The sequence below is a fragment of the Cygnus atratus genome, chromosome 1, assembly GCF_013377495.2.
Source record: "Cygnus atratus isolate AKBS03 ecotype Queensland, Australia chromosome 1, CAtr_DNAZoo_HiC_assembly, whole genome shotgun sequence".
Lineage (NCBI taxonomy): Eukaryota > Metazoa > Chordata > Aves > Anseriformes > Anatidae > Cygnus > Cygnus atratus.
Window position 1 is genome coordinate 208,198,445 of NC_066362.1, and position 16,505 is coordinate 208,214,949.

General features: G+C 66.1%; 1 protein-coding gene across 3 annotated transcripts; it reads left to right on the plus strand.

Moving 5' to 3' along the window:
- Window positions 1–140: 140 nt before the first annotated feature.
- Window positions 141–15,574, plus strand: PGAP2 (post-GPI attachment to proteins 2). Of its 3 annotated transcripts, none has more exons than XM_035569507.2 (6): window positions 141–195; window positions 751–925; window positions 3,253–3,505; window positions 6,395–6,501; window positions 14,125–14,233; window positions 14,522–15,574. In XM_035569507.2, the coding sequence occupies exons 2-6, from the start codon at window positions 761–763 to the stop codon at window positions 14,650–14,652; spliced, it is 765 nt and encodes a 254-aa protein (XP_035425400.1). In that variant the 5' UTR covers window positions 141–195; window positions 751–760; the 3' UTR covers window positions 14,653–15,574. The 3 variants fall into 3 exon arrangements, with proteins under 3 accessions (XP_035425400.1, XP_035425401.1, XP_035425402.1); XM_035569508.2 differs by having other exon boundaries at window positions 6,395–6,489; XM_035569509.2 differs by lacking the exon at window positions 6,395–6,501.
- The last annotated feature ends 931 nt before the right edge of the window (window positions 15,575–16,505 follow it).

Consider the following 16,505-nt stretch of genomic DNA (forward strand, 5'->3'; position numbering starts at 1 on the left):
CGGTTGGCTCGCGCCGCCGAAGGGCGGGGCCGGCGCCGCGGAAGGGTCCAGAACAACCCCCCCGCCGCGCTGCGCCGCGGCCGAGGCGGAGGGGGCGGGGCTTCTGCCGGGCCGACCAATCAGAGAGAGGCGGGGGCGGGGCCTCCCGAGGGGGCGGGGCCGAGCGCGGAGCGGAGCGGAGAGGGAGCGAGGCCGGTGCGTGGGGGCGGGGCGGGGCCGGGGGGGCCGGGAACGGAGGGGCGGGGGGGGTCTGGCTGGGGGGGGGGGGGGGGCACGGGGCGGGGGCTGCGGGAACGGGGGGCCGGGAACGGGGGGCCGGTAATGGGGAACCGGTAATGGAGGATCCGGGAAACGGGGGTGCGGGAACGGGGAGCCGGGAACGGGGGGCCGGGAACGGGGGGCCGGTAATGGCGAGCCGGTAAGGGGGGGGCTGGGAACGGGGGTACAGGACCGGGGTCCCGGGAACGGGGAGTCAGTAACAGGGGGCCAGTAACGGGGGTCTGGGAACGGGGGGCCGGTAATGGGGGTGCGGTAACGGGGGGCCAGTAATGGGGGTCTGGTAACGGGGGGCCGGTAATGGGGGTGCGGTAACGGGGGGTGCAGGAATGGGGGTCCGGTTACGGGGGTTCGGTAACAGGGAGCCGGAACGGGGAACCGGTAATGGGGGGTCCTGTAACGGGGGGCCAGTAACGGGGGTGCGGTGACAGGGGGCCGGTAACGGGGGTACGGTAACGTGCCCGGTGTCTGCAGGCCCGGCAGCATGCTGCAGGTTCCGCTGCCCCTGGACCGTGACGGGATCCTGCTCCGGCTCCGTTTCACCACGCTGGCCGTGGGCACCGTGTGCTGCCCCCTGTTCGGGTTCCTCTTCTGCGTCGCCTGGTCCCTGCTCTTCCACTTCCAGGAGACCACGGCCACCCACTGCGGGGTGAGTGGCACCGCACCGCACAGCTCGGGTGGCATGGCCCTGGGGGGCCGCGAGCCTCCGCCTCCACCTGAGGTGCGCCGGGACCTCAGGTGTACCTTAAGGTACCTTGTAGGTACCCTGTAAGTCCTTAAGGTACCGTATAGGTACCCTATAGGTCCGTAAGGTACCTTATAGGTACCTTATAGGTACTCTATGGGTCCTTAAGGTACCTTATAGGTACGCTATAGGTCCTTAAGGTACCTTATACGTGCCTTATGGGTACCCTATAAGTCCTTCAGGTACTTTATAGGTGCCTTATAGGTCCTTAAGATACCTTATACATACCTTATAGGTGCCCTATAGGTCCTTAAGGTACCTTATAGGTACTCTATAGGTCCTTAAGGTACGTTATAGATGCTATATAAGTACTTAAGGTACCTTATAGGTACTCTGTAGGTCCTTAAGGTACGTTACAGATACTATATAAGTCCTTAAGGTACCCTATAGGTCCTTAAGGTATCTTATAGGTACCCTATAGGTCCGTAAGGTACCTTATAGATACCTTAAAGGAGGCTGTAGCGAGGTGGGGGTTGGTCCATTCTCCCACGTGCCTGGTGACAGGACGAGGGGGAATGGGCTCAAGTTGCGCCAGGGGAGGTTTAGGTTGGATATTAGGAAGAACTTCTTTACCGAAAGGGCTGTTAGGCGTTGGGATGGGCTGCCCAGGGAAGTGGTTGAGTCACCATCCCTGGAGGTCTTTAAAAGATGTAGAGCTTAGTGATATGGTTTAGTGTAGGACTTGTTAGTGTTAGGTCAGAGGTTGGACTGGGTGATCTTGGAGGTCTCTTCCCACCCAGATGGTTCTGGGGTTCTGTGACCCTGCCACGCACGGCGGGGTGACGGAGGCGGATGGTGGTGAGGAGGCCGTGGGGCAGCACGGCCGCGGTGCAGATTTGGAGAAACGGGCAGCGTGGACATGGGCGCTGCCCCCTCCTCACCGACTGGCCGTGGGTTCCTCAAGCAAAACGTAGTCGGTCTGGGGAACGTCAGTCCCAGGGCTCCGTGGGTTGCTTTGGGCTCCAGGACAGACCGAGCAAGACCCAAAATGGTGACGGTGACAGCAGGAAGGGGACCCTCTTGGGGGGGACCCTCTGGGGAGACCGGAGGTGCCCATTTCCCAACCTGACCTGCTCCCGAGGGAGGTGGGTGGCCACCAGAGGCCCGTATCAGGGATGTGCCAAGACACTGCCAAGCCTCGTACAGCCCCTGTTCCACATGGGCACCAGTGAAGCTGTCGAGAGCAGTCCGAGGCGTATCGCGAAAGACCGCAGAGCCCGTGGTGGGCTCTGGAGCCACAGGCGGGCTTCTCTCCAATCCTGCTGTCCAAGGAAAGGGCTTTGGAAGGACCAGTAAATCCAGCAGACCGGTGCGTGGTGGTGGGGCAGGTGTCAGAGCCAGGGGCTGGGCCTTTTGGGCCGTGGGACCCCGAGAAACCTGGTCTTGTGGGGTCAGAAGGGGTCTGCCCCTCAGGGGAGGGGAAGAGCATCTTCGGCTGCAGGCTTGTTGAGCTGGTGCAGAGAGCGTTCAGCTGAGTCCCTGGGCAGGGGGAACCTCACACTCTTGGCAGTTCGATGCCAGCACCAGCGGTAGATCCCAGAGCCAGGAGAAGGATCAGAGGCCAGCAGGAGAGCACCTGGAGAACAGCACGAAGGAATTCCATCCCCTTCGTCCGGTAGAACAACCTAATTAGGGATCCAACTTAACTGCCTCTACGTGAGTGCAGCAGCCTGGGAAGTAACCGGGGGGAACTGGAAGTTTTCGCTAGTTGGGCTTTGGCCCTTCTGGTGTTCCCACTGCACGGCGTGACCGGCCAGCTTGATGATCCTGAAAGTCTCTTCCAGCCCGGATGCTTCTATGACTCCGTGATTCCCTGGAAGTGTAGTCCTGCCTGGGTCACCTCCTGTGCAGCATTCCCAGCTGGCTCGGGACAGCCCTGAGCCATGCGCTTGTTGTGAGGTTGAGGGGTTCCTGCTTTTCTGTTCCTCCCTGAACATCATCTTTGCTGCTGTCCCTATCAATTTCCTCCATTAGGGATGGGCAGCAGAGCCAACCCCCTTCCCTCCTCTCTCTCCAGCTGTGGGGATGGAGGAGTTTCAGCCCACCGCTGACCAAAGGGAAGGGGCGAGGGCTGGGGACGTGAAGCTGAGGAACCCGAGGGGGTCCCGGAGCTGCTCCCCTGGGGCAGAGCTGGGGCTGGGTGGCCCTGGGGGACGCACCGGGGCTGCTGCCGTGCTGCACGCTGCCCTTCCCGGCTCCCCACGCCTCTCTAAGCTGCTGTATCCCATCAGGTCCCGAACTACCTGCCCTCCATCAGCGCGGCGATCGGCGGCGAGACCCCGCAGCGCTACGTCTGGCGCCTCTGCATCGGGCTGCACTCGGCGCCCCGCTTCCTGGTGGCCGTCGCCTACTGGAACCACTACCAGAGCTGCCACTGCTCCCACCCCCGCTACCCGCGCTTGTGCCACTTCAACCTGCTGCTCAACCTGCTCGAGAACTTCGCCCTCCTCGTGCTGACCTACGTGTCCTCGTCCGAGAACTATGGTAGGTGTCTCCTCCCGCGCCGGGCTCTGCGGAGCTCTGCGTCCCGAGGGCGCTTTGCAGGTAGGCAGCTCGGAGAAACGAAGGTGGTAAAACAAAGAGGTTCTGTAAACGTTGGGGTTTATATGTGGAAGTTACATCCAGCGTGCGGATAGCCCTCTTCTTCCTGGAATTCTTGGGGATGGTGAGTGGCTGAAGCCATAGGCGGGGTTTTTGTGCCCGGCATTACTGCTTGGTTCCTCCCGTGCTGGGGCCGTGCTCGACGCTTCTCGTCGTGGCTGAGCAAAGAGAGACCAACGCCCGTTGCTGCTACCAGCACTGCCTCCACACCTGAACTTTGGCTCTGAGCCGGCTTCCAGCCTGAAGTCTCTTGTAGCAGCATTTCAAGCACCCTCCCACAAAAATGTTTGGGCGAAACTCCCTGTGTCAGCCTCAGGGCAAAATCAGAATCTTTCAGGTTAAATCAGCACAAAATAGGATCGTGCTAGGCTAGGAAACACCGTTCAGGAAGGGAAAGGGAAGGGAAAGGAAAACTCCTTTTTCCCACACGGTCTGATCAGAAACGAATCTGAAAGCTGGTGGCACCAGCAGCTGCTCGGTCCTGGGCTACGGAGGTGGTGCCGGGGTTGGTGCACGAGGACTCGTGTCGGGTCAGCAAGGTGGTGCTGTTGCAGAGGAAACCAAGCCACTTCTGGGACTTGCAGCAGCAGCGGCGTGCTGTGCCCGTGTGCTGTGTCCGTGTGCTGTGCCCGCGTGCTGTGTCGGCTGCTCTGCGCTCAGCTGGGTGACGAGGGTGAATAAATCCCACGTCCAGCCACGGGACCGCGCTCAGGGGTTGCAGTCGCAGAGCACTGCAGAGAGAAAGGCCAGAGCGGGTGGGTTTGGAGCAGGGCTGGTGAGGGGGAGCCGGCGGCAGAGGTTTGTCTGCTTGCAGGAAGGGGATGTGGGGCGCAGCTGATCTCGTGCAGGGGGGATCTCACAGGGGTGAGGGAAGCTCCCTCCAAGGATAGGTGCGGTGGGTCAGGAAGCCCTTTGGTTGCCTTTCGAAATGGGCCGGGGCCCCTGGGGCCCCCCAGCACTGCCGTGACCGTGCCTGTGGGGCTGAGCAGGTCCAGGACCCAGGCTGCTCGTGCCCCACAGGGCCGTCGGGGCCCAGAACAGAGCCCTGCAGGTGCGTCCTGGTTTCTTGCCAGGTGGTTGTTTGGAGACGTTGCGTCCTGCACACCAGAAGGACGTGGTTCCACTGCTGTCGTGGAAAACCAACCAGCCAGTGCATGAAGCACAGCACTTCAGGCCGCTGAGACGGCTGGCAGCTCGGTGCAAGCTTGTTTTCCTGCTCGCAGATGCTGTCCTGTTTTGCAGCGCAGCGGCTGATTTCTCTGCTCCTCACCCGGGAGTCGTGCCCAGAGCAGCCCATCCTGGGGCTCTCGCTTGCGTGCTGGACGTCAGCCCCATAAAGCCTCCCACCAGCCGGGCACTCGCTGGCTTAACCTGGGCCTTCACCGGTTGTCAGCCTGTGGCATTGGGGCCAAGAAAGGAGCCCAAGGACTTCCCCTGGATGCTCCAAGACTGCCTCACCTGAGCCCCACGCTGCCCCAGGGTTCGAGCAGACCCTTCCTCCAGTCCTGTTCATGGGCGTTTGCTCCCCGTGGGGAGCGCAGCTCGGGGCTGCTGTGAGCTCACCAACAGCTCCGCGTGCTGCGAATCCTGGTGCTCTGGGGATGGAAGCCTCTGGCAGACGGGGGTCTGTGGCCCTGGGGCTTTCTGCCCAGCTCCCTGCCCTCTTCCCATGCCGCTGCCCCCTGCGAGGCATCCCGGTACCACCCTGCGCCTCGGGCAGCAGTGAGGAAGAGGAGGATGCAGTGCAGCAGAGGAAGGGCAGAAGCCGCGCTGGAAGCTGAGGCCAGCCCAGCCTCGCAGCTCCTCGTTGCAGCTCCTCAGGTCTGTAGGGAAAGCTTCGGAGCTGGAGGAGGCGGGCACGGGTTACCCACCCCTGCAGGCGCTGCTCGCAGCCCCACCTCCGAGAGCTCCTTCCCACCGCTGCTTCCCTTCCTCTGCAGCTGGGATGAGAAGGAAGGGGGAGCGTGTTTTATGGCCGGGTGTCTTGGTTGTGAACTCAGCCCCCGGGCTTGGTTCCTGGAGAAAAGGCCGGGAAACTTGTGTTTTATTTAGTTCCTGGAGAAAAGGCCAAGAAACTTGTTTTATTTATTTTTTTTCATAGAAACACTCCTTTAAAAATCTCTCACCTGGAATTGCTGGGGTCTGTGTGTGGCTTTGGGGGTCTGCGAGCTGCTTCAGTTCAGAGCTCCAGCCAGCTGCGTTTCCAGCCTGATAAGTCGGTGTCAGCTCAGTGACGCAGGGTGGCCTCGGTGCTGGCGACAGCAGTTAGTGGCCGGGTTGAATGCAGGAGGCCGGATCCCTTTCTGGACCCCTGACTGTCTCACTGCAAACCTCCCTCCGTGCCTCGGGTCGCCCGTCCCTCCCAGGAGCGCTAATGGTGATGCTGGGCCGCTCCCCAGGGCACCTGCAGCTCACAGCCACGCTCGGCTCGAGGCTCCTCGCCTCGGGGCTAAGCCCTCCTGAACACATCGTGCCTGCTACGAGGCTCACGTCCCACGCCTGCCCCGGGCTTAGAGGGAGCCACGAGGACAGATCCCTTTGCTGCCAGCTCTCCCTCCCCCTTCTCGGCACGGCTGGCGCGATGCTGCGCTGTCCTGTCAAGGCTCCTCGGCCGCTGCTCGCCCTTGGCACAGCATCCCCGGGGCATGGGGGCCGCCAGCAGGGCTGTGCCCAGCGGCTCTTTGCCCTCTCAAAGCCTGTCCCTTCCCCCTGTGCTCTCAGCTCGCTTCCGTGCCCAGATTTAACAGGAAACCTGTTGTCTCGTTGATTCAGCAATCCACGAAAATGCCTTCATCGTCTTTATCACGTCGGCTCTGGGCCACATGCTCCTGACGTGCATCCTCTGGAGGATGACTAAGAAACACACAGTAAGTCCCGAGGTACAGACACTTTCCTTTCTTCTCTGCACGCTGCGCTCGGGGCTGGGGCTCTCGGCTGGCGGTGGCAGGGCTTCACCTGTACCTCACTGTGAAATAACCCTAACCGGGTGGGAAAACCCTTGACGTTGGAGTGAAAGGGGCTGAAGGGAAGGCGGTCACCAAAACCCACGATTTGGTCCAATTTACCAGAACAAACCAGGGAGGAATGTCTTAATTTCCTCCTCTCTCGTTTTCACATGGAGCTGACACCTGACCAGCCACCCGGCCCGTGTCCCCCGGGGTCTGCCCTGCCTGAGGGTGCCCGTTTGGGGCCCTGCCGGGGCGCGGTGACCCTGCTGCTCCTGCCAACGGGGGCGGCTGCGGCGGCGGGACGCAGGCACCGTGCAAGCCCTCTGCTCCGGGGAGGAGCTGCCCCGAGCGCTCCTGGCGGTCCTGCCGAGCGGGATGGCCGTGGGTCTTGTTGTCCGGGGGGGCCGTGGGCTCGGGGGCCGCCTGGCCAGGCAGAGAGCCAGGCTTCTGGCTCCGTCACCTGGACGCGGCTCTACCTGGCGCCCTGTCGGTTCCGCACCACGAGCGCGCCACGAGCGGCAGCACGGGACGGGAGGCTCGGCGGTGCGAGCGCTCCGTCTGCCTGCACGCAGCTCTGCCTGGGGCCCCGGATCTCTGTGCTTTCCCTCCCACCCTGCTGCCCCCGTCCCGCCCTCCCTGCCCCAGGTTCCAGCACCGCTGGGCAGCAGGTCCCCGAGCCGTGCCGCACAGGGCCGGTGGTGGCCTCGCAAAGCAGAACTGGGTGAAGCCACGCGGGACGTGCGCGCACCGCTCTGTCCTGGGGCTGGGGAGCTGGCGAGGGGTGGGAGCACACGTCCGCCAAGTGAGGGCGTGCGGAGCAGGATGGGCGCTGTGCCTGGGGCTGGCACGGACAGCCACAGAGCGTGCTTCAGTAGGGCTCCCGCTTCATCACATCCGTTTGTCCTCCCCTTCGGACCGTTCACCGAGCCTGTACGGCTGCTGGCTTGTTTCGGGTACCCAGGAAAGCCGCGTCCGGCACTTGTGCTCGGCTGCAGGCTGCACCACGGAAGGGGCTGCTGAGGCTCCCAGGGCGCTGGGGCACGTGCAGGTCTCGGAGGCGGGCAGGGGACAGGGCCGCACCTCGGATCTGCCCCAACGGGGTGGTGTTCGCGTGGTCAGCAGTGTCTGCCGACCGACCTCAGCGGGTCTGGGGGGCCGCACGCTGCTGCTGCCCGGGCTAACAACCGGCAGAAGGCTGCGGCCGTTGCTCTGCGGCCGTGGCAGCGGTTTGCCAAGCCAGGTGGCTTCGCCGTGCTTGCGGTCTGGTGGCGGGACAGAGCGTGGGCGACAGGAGCCCCGGGGCAGCGCGCTCGGCTTCCCAGTAGCTTCCTCTATTTCATCTTTTTTTTTTTGCTTTCCCTGTTTTTGCACCCCCTGCACCTCTCCCTCGCAGTCCTGCAGCTCAGATGAGGGCTCCCCGAGCAGCGTGTGCCAACAGGACGCGTGTGCCTGCAGGCGTGACAGCTCCGTAACACCAAGACCAGCTCGTGGCACGTTGGCAGCAGCGCTCGTCCTGCTGTTGGCTCACGGGAGCACCGGCTCGGATGCGGGCTGTGGGCTCGGTGGACGTTCCCGTGCCACGCCGGAGCATGCGCTCGGTGCCTTTCGGCACACCCGGCCGCGCTGCAGCGGGCAGGGCGCTGCGGCCCCACGTGTCCCTGCCACACGGCAGCGTGGCTGCGGGGAGGATGAGGGCGAGCAACCTGCCAGTAGGCAGCCGGCTTCTGTCTGCCGATCTCCAGGGGAGTGTCTCTGAACTCTGTGCTGGGAAACGCGGGGACCAAAGTCCTTGCACCAGCCCGAGGTGCCCCTTTGCCGTCTGGCAGCACTTCTGCCTGCAGGCTGTCCTCCAGCCGCATCGCCCCGGGGCCGTTCCTCTCCTTGCCAGGAGGCCGGCACAGCGAGCAGAGGCGTCCTTTCTGCCCAGAGCCCTCCCCACACGGCTGCACCCCCGCATCGCCTGCGTCTGAAGGGGCTGTGAGGTGTGGGGAGCACCCTGCACCCGCAGAGCTTACGGGCTCCACGTGTCTCGGCTGCTCGTCCTCGCTGCCGTCCCCTCCCCGATGCTGCAGGGCTCGAGCCGAGCCAGCAGTCAGCACGCGGGGTCGGGTCTTGGTGTGTGTGCCCAGCCCAGCACCGGGCCACGTGCGAGCGGCCCCGGGTGGCCCCGCTGGAGCAGGGCTTGAAGCAGGTAGCACGAAGTTCAGAGACACCCACCTGGAGATGGGCAGACCCGGAGGTGCCCCAGCCTCAGCCACGCTGGCATGGAGAGGAGCTGCCTGAGCAGCGTGGGGACAGCGCCCAGCGGCTCTGGGTTGGTTGTAAGAGGCCCCAGGCTGTCCCCCTGGACAGGATTAGACTCGGAGCTCAGCACCCAGAGCTGTGGGTGCAGAGGAGGCAGCACAGCCCAGGACCCCAGGAAACCTGGCCCCGAGCCCGGGCTGGTTTCGATGGGGCTGCGGGGCCGCCTGTCAGCAGATGGTGCTGTCGCCCGGGGAGCGAGGTCCTCTGAAAAAGAAAGTGCGTGTGCCATGGAAAAGCTCTCGCATTAAACCCTCCTGGAAGCAGCGGGTCCGGGACTGAGCCCGCGGCGGGGGGAGGCCTCCCCAGGGAGCTGCCCGTCCGCAGGGCGGCTCTGGCGCCCCGTCGGCACCTCCAAAACGCAGCCGGGGCTCTGCCGTGAGTCGCTCTCATAACGCCCCCCCATCTCTGGGCCGGGCAAAGTTATGTGGGGTTTGTCCTGCTGCTCGACTTCCCTGGGCTCGTCCCGTGGCCCCAGTGCGAGTCTGGGGGCTGTGCTCGGGGCCACGAGGCGAGCACGGGGCCGTGCCGGGGGCCGCTGTGGGCATGGTGCCGGTGCCACATCCTCCTCGCCCCGCGCCGTGTGGCCAGCGGGGACTGCCCGGCCCAGCAGGGAGAAGCGCGGCAGCTGCTGAGCTGGCCGGATTGTGCCGTGCGCTGGGAGCCTCGCGGGGTTATTTTAGGGGAGAGCACGGGCTGTCTCTTCTCGCAGGGAAAGCCAGGGGTGCCCGGGAACGGCCCTGGTGGTGCCTCGGAGCCAGGCTCCGGCTCGCTTCACCTCGGTCGTGGGGCAATTTGTTCACCTCTGCCGTCCCCCAGCCCTGGAGCAGGAGCAGCGTCTGCACCCCGAAGTCATCGTGCCTCGTCCTTGGGAGAACTTTCCAACAGCCACCAGGAGTGGTCCGAATTTCGGGCAGCTCTCCTGCACAGGACCCGCACCGCAGGGATGCTCCTGGCCACCCCCGTGTCCAGCCCCGCCGCGGCCGTGGCGTTTCTTCCAGCCGCTTGCCCGGCCTCGTCTCAGAGGCTCCGAGCAGAGGCGCTTCCCCCACCCGCTGCCAGGGCGCTGCTCCAGGGCTGTGCTCGGCCGGTGACAAAGCGTCCCCTCTGCTGCTCCCAGGAACCATTCCCTGCAGAGGGCAGGTCCCCGGGAGCGAGGGATGGGGCTCCTGGCAGTGTGAGCCCCGTGCCCTGGCCCACCTGCAGCTGGGGAAGCCACCAGAGCTCCCCGACCGAGCCCGGGTTTGCCAGGGCTGAACCTGGGGCCGTTTCTGGGCCAGGTCCCGGCGCCGTCGCACCCCGCAGGAGGGCGCAGAGCCGCAGCGCGGCGGCACCGGGGCCCTTCGCTGGAGGCCCCGAAGCTGCCGGGCTGCGCTGGGGTGAGCACGTGTGTGACAGGAATCGGTGTTGCAAAAGCCTCGCGCTCCCCAGGGCGCGTGTTGCAACCGCCTGCTGCAAGGGCAGGAAGGTGCTGGGGAACTGGCTCGCAATGGGGAAGCGCAGACGGTTTCCAGCTGCAGAGAACGAGAGAAAGGAAAATAAAGCTCTGCGGGGGGGGGGGAAAGGAAGGCAGGCAGGGAGGAGGAGGGGAAGGGGCACCAGATGGGCGCTCGGGGGGGAAAAGGAAAACGGTCAGAGCCTCCAGTGGGTGGAACCCCGCGCTGCGCCCCGCGCACGCCTGGCACATCGCTGCGGCCGCTCCCCAGCGCAGCCCCTGCTCCGGGCCAGCTGCAGGCCCCCGCAGCCCCGTGCCACGGGGGGCAGCGCAGCCGGGCAGCCTGGTTTCACTTCTTGTTTGCAAACACATTTCTCCTCTTCCCCGGCAGCTGGCGTCACCCTCGTCTGCGTTCCGGCCCGGAGACACGCATGCACGCGCGCAGCGGCCGGGCGCTGGGGCCGTGCCGTGCTGTGGCTCCGTGCCGTGCCGTGCCGCCCCGCTGTGCCGAGCCGTGCCGTGCCGTGCCAAACTGCCAGCCCCTCGGGAGCTGAGCTGCGAGCGGGGTCCGTGAGCACGCGTGGTTTCAGCCCAGCTCCCCGCCAGCGATCGCCTGCAGTGCGGTGACAGCGGCCCGCGGCGGCGGCTCACCCGAGGCCGCTATAAATATCCCGGCGCTCAGCTCGCGCTGCTGGAGCCGCTCGGCTTCGTGTTCACCGCAGGGAAGCCAGAAGCGCTCTCGGGGGCGAGCTGGGCCGGCGTGCAGCACGTAGCCCCCGGGAAGGGCCGGCTCCCAGCGCAGAGAGGGTCTCTGGAAAACCCGAGCCCCCTGCGTGGGACGCGGTTGGGACTGGCGCTTGGTCCGCACGTGGAATGTTGACGCGTTTTGAACTAATTCACCTTTGCCCTCCTGTGACACGTCCCCATGGGGCACTGGGGCATAAACCCCGCAGGGACCCTCCCCGGAGGTGGTGGAGGAGCAGGCAGGATGCGTGCCTCCCGCTGCCCGTCCCGCAGCTCCACGGCTGGGGCTCGCGGCGCGGGGCTCTCCCCAGAGGGAAGGGGTGGCTGGGGGCTGTCCGTGGGCTCGGCACGGGGCACAGGGCACGGGGCCATGCCCCTCCACGCTGGTGGGTGCAGCCAGTGCCGTTTTGTCCTCCTGTCCCCTCCTGTCTGCCTCCCGCTCCTGGCTCACCTTTGCGTGCACGGGGCAGTGTGCTGCAGCTCAGAGCCTGCAAACTGCGGCTCTAAATATAACGCGCCTGTGGTTTGCTGGGCCAGACGCGTGTCCAGACGCAGAGGGCTGGCTCAGGGGGCTGTGTGCGTGAGGAGCAGCGTGCGGGGGTCGGGGGCCATGTCCACCAGGAAGCACGAAGTCCCGGTTTCCATCGATGCGCTGCACCGGTGCCGGGACAGGGACAGGGACAGGGACGGGGGTCTCCATGGCCATGCTGTCAGGCCGCCCTGCCTGGCTCAGCACGTATCCCGAGCTTGTCCCATGTCCCTGGGACTGCCTTGTCCCTCTTGTCGCCCACCTGCAGCTGGAGCACGGGCTGTGAGGGGCTGCCTCAGGCTCCTGCTTGGAGCCCCTGCGCCCCCCCCCCGGTGCTGCCTGGCCCCCCCCTGCCCTCCAGAGCTGTCTGCCCCGCGGCTTAGCTCGGCTTTTCCCTGCAGCAGGGGGGTGAGACTCTGGGCTGAGCCCATCCCAAGGAAGGATTATAGAGAAAAACAGCTAATTAGGTGCTGCCCAGGGCAGAATTAATCCTCAGTGCCAGGGCACGTGCAGCTCAGCCCCGTACCCTGCAGCTCTGCGCCTGCGGCACCGTTCCCGTCCCAGCTCTTGGCCGCCAAGTCCTGGGGGCACTTGAAGGAACCTGGCTGTGCCGTAATCCCGCTGCAAGCAGCGCCTTCTTGCAGGGCTTGTCGTCAGGGGCTGGGGGGACGGAGTGTGGGGAGGTGCTGCGTGACGCAGTGCATGAAGGTGGAGGAGCTCAGAGCTGCGTGGTGCCACGGGGTGCAGCGCAGCACCACCGGGTGCAGAGTAGTGCACTGGGCGTGGTGCAGTGCAGCTCAGTGAAGCAGTGCAGCACGGTGCCCCGAGGTGTGGTGCAGTGCCCTGTGCTGCCATGCAGCAGAGCACAGTGCCACGAGGTGTGGTGCGGTGCCACAAGGTGTGGAGCAATGCCACATGCTGCCATGCAGTGCAGCACGGTGCCACGAGGTGCAACAAGGTGCAGCGCAGCACGGTGCCACAAGGTGCGGCGCGGTGCAGTGCAGGCCAGTGCCACGCGGTGCGGTGCGGTGCCACGAGGTGCGGTGGGGTGCCATGTGCTGCCTTGCAGTGCAGCATGGTGCCGTGAGGTGTGGCACGGAGCAGTGCGCCACGGTGTCACGAGGTGCGGTGCAGTGCCACGAGGTGCGGTGCAGTGCCACGTGCTGCCATGCAGCGCAGCAGGGTGCCATGAGGCGCAGCACGGTGCCACAAGGTGCAGTGCAGTGCCATGTGCTGCCATGTGGTGCAGCGCGCTGCCACGAGGTGCAGCATGGTGCAGCACAGCACGGTGCCACGAGGTGCGGTGCGGTGCCACCTGCTGCCATGCAGCACAGCATGGTGCCACAAGGTGCAGCACAGCGCAGTGCAGCACGGTACCACGAGGTGCGGTGTGGGGCCTCGAGGTGTGGTGCAGTGCCACATGCTGCCATGCAGCGCAGCACGGTGCCACGAGGCGCAGCACACTGCAGAGCAGCCCGGCGTGCTGTACAGCTTGATGCAGCGCCGCGGGGCGCAGCTCAGCGCGATGTGGTGCAGCGAGGCGCAGTGCCGCAGCGCAGGAGCCAGAGAGCGGGGCGCTGCCGCTCACCTTGCTGAGACGAGCGGGGCTCCACCGCTGCCTCTGGCGTGCGACTGTTTCCGCTGCCGTGGGACCTGGATGAAAACAAGGCTGTGCCGTGACCCGCTTTTCCGGTGCGAAACTTTGCATAACGCGGCCGTGGGCCCGCGCGCTGCCTGCTGCCGAGCACCGACTGGCACCGCCGCGCTCCACCCCGCGCCGCCCAGCGCACCCCCAGCTCCTCGCCCTGTGCTCCCGGTGGGCGAGCGGGGCTGGCGCAAGGGGGGCGGCCATGGGGTGTTGGGGAGCGCCGGGAGGCGTCGGGCTGAGCTCCCCGAGCCCCCAGATGGCAACCGTAACCGCGAGGCCGCCCTTCCTCTCTGGGTTTTCCTCCCCGCCGCAACCTGTTTGTGCTCAGGGCGGCGGGCTGAGCCTGCAGGCGCGCTTTCGGTGGGGTAATGGAAAGTGTGATGGGGCAATTTAAATTTTCCTTATTCTCAGCAGTCCCTGAAAATGGAGTTTTTGTCTCACGTGAAACATCAGGCGAGAGGAAAATTCCCCTCCCACTCAGCAGCAGGAATAACAACCAGGGCCCGGGGGGCCGTGGGTGGCATCCCCGTGTCCTCCGCCTGGGTCCAACCCTGATGCTGGCGCTCACCAGGGACGCGTGCCCGAGCCCTGCTGCGGCTCACGCAGTGCCTCCCACGCGGCACCGGCTGCCCACGCTGGTGAATTCCCCACGCCTGGGGCTGGAGGATCCGTGTCTGGTTGTGCCATTGCCCCTTCCCTGGCTGCCAGTGTGAGCTCTGCTGCCGGCACTGTTCCCAGATGCTAGCAGTGCCAGGGCACGGTGCAGTGCAGGGGGCTGGTGGGGTCTGCCCATGTCCCATGTCCCCACGGTGCCACGTGCGCCGTGACGGGGACAGATCCAGCACCGGGGCCATGCGGGCGGCCAGGCTGTGAGCAGGTGCCCTCGGTCTCTTCCAGGAGCGCAAGTCGTACAAGTGGAAGCAGCTGCTCTTCTTCTTTACCTTCATCACCTTCGCGTTTGCCGTGTGTGTCTACTTCCACCACAACTGGTACTGCGGGCCTGGAGGTACGGACGTGCACCTCTGTGCCGCTCGGCCGTGCCGGGGCGCGGGGAAGGGGCTGGGGTCACCCTGCTCAGAGCGGCTGTGGCGCAGCAGGAGCCCCCGCGCAGGATGGTGCCCAGCCGCCCTTCTCCTGCCCTGCTCTGCCCTGCATCTGGCTGAGGCCTGGCACCGAGCCCCTGCCCCGCGTCCTTGCAGCCCTGGGACGTGTCCCCAAGAGGCCCCCAAGGCCTGGGGACAAATCCGGCTGCAGGGCGGCACTTCCCACTAACCCGCTGCGTTTCCTCTGCCAGTTTACACCATTTTTGCTTTCCTGGAGTACCTGGTTGTCCTCTCCAACATGGCCTTCCACATGACTGCCTTCTGGGACTTCAGCAACAAGGAGCTGGTGGTGAGCTCCATGCTGGAAGACAAGCACTTCTAGCCGGGCCCTGCACGCTGCCGGGCGCGTCGCCCGTCCCGGAGCTGGCCGCAGGTGCCCTGGACCCGTGCTGAGCCGTGGGTGCAGTCTGCAGCCCCTGCCCGGCGGGGCTGTGGGCGAGGGGTTTGTGCCTGCCGGTAGCCGGGGCTCTCCCGTGGAGGCACTAGACCCGCGGCGGGGACAGGAAGCCGAGCCCCTTCCCTCTGTGCTGCGGCGCTCGGGGCAGAGCCCCCCCCTGCTGCCGCAGACGTCTCCGTGTCCTGGGCTCCACGTGTTGGTGCTGTGCGTGGTCCCTGCCCATGGGCAGAGCTCTCATACACAGGGGACACGGGGACCCGCGTGGCCAAGGCTCCCTGCCCCAGCTCCCTCCTGGCCTTGGGACGCAGGGGAGGGCAGGCAAGGGGTCAGGCGGCTGCTGCCTGGTTCTTTGGAGGGTCCTTTCCTTGCCCCACGCTCCAGCTGGGCGGCCTCATGGTTTCTCCTCCAGGCTGGGGGAACTTTGTCAGGGGACCCTTGGCCAAGATCTCCAACAAGGGCTCATGGCCCAGAGGGGGCTGCGAAGCTTAAGGGAGCCCCCACCCCGTGTCTCTCCAGTCGCACCCCCAGAACTGAGCAGCGTGAACGCCTCGGGCGGTTCGCTGCAGGGCTGGGGCAGAGCTGGGCACAAGCTGCAGAGGCTGGGGCTGAGCCAGGCCCCTCGGAGCCCCGGCACTGCAATGGGGCAAAGCCGCCCCGGGCCGAGCTGGAGGGGCCCCGGCCAGAGTCCCAGTGGGGCTGGGCAGCCCCTCGCACGTCTCCACCCGTGCGTGCCCCGCCGCACCGGGTTCCACCCATCCCCCTGCCTGCATGCGTGTGGCGTGGCACCTCCCAGCAGCGTGTTCTCGTTGGTTTTGAGGATGAAATAAAGCACTGAATATTTTTGTGAGCTCGCTGCAGACTCTCTGCCTCCTCACTGCCCTCCCTCCTCCTCGTCCTCACCTCACCATCACCTGCGGCCGGGGCGGGCTGGGGGCTCGGCTCCCTGCAGCTGTGCCTGGAGCTGCTCCGGTGCCCGCGTGGACATCGGCACGATTGGGGCTGAGCTGGCACCCAGCCCAGGGCCACTGTTTTGTGCCCTGTGCCAATCCCTGCAGGCACTGCATCGGGGTGCTGGGCATGGCGGTGCCGCGGTGGCACGCAGCAGGCTGGGGACAGGCACGTGCCCAAGCCCCCGGCGCTGCAGCCCGGCACGGCCCTGGCACAGCCCTGGCACTGCACCTGCACCCCTCCCCTCCCCAGGACCCCAAGGCGATGCGGGGCCGGGCTGGGTGCAGGATGCGGATCCAGGCGCTGGGGCTGGCTGCGGGACGCGTGCGCTGGGCAGCCCTGGCGGGGCGCGGGGCGGGCGGGAGCTGTTGGCCGAGTCCTCCCCGCAGCTGGAGGCTCCGCTCCCCGCCCGGCCCCGGGGGCCTGACGCGGCTGCAGATGCTGCAGGGCTGGGCTGGGTGGTCATGGGGCAGGGGACTTGGGATATGGGGCACGGGACGTGGGATATGGGGCACGGGACGTGGGGCAGCCACGCTGGGCTGAGCCAGCTCGGAGCAGGGTGCAAGCAGCGGGGCCGGGGCCCTTGGCTTCCCTCTGCACCGCCCTGGGGCTCCCCCAGGGCTGCCAACGCCTCGGCACGGGCCCTGACCTCATGCAGCGGGGCCGGGGACGCGGAGGGGAAAACCCGTGAGCTCATCCCCACGCTGCGCCCCAGGGCCAGGGCAGGGCCGCGTCCCGCTGCGCGTCCTGCCCTGGGTCCCCGCCTCGTCCCAGCCCTGCTCCCCCCTGTCCCCACCGGGGGGGCAGCTTGGCCCTGCGAGGGGGGTCCC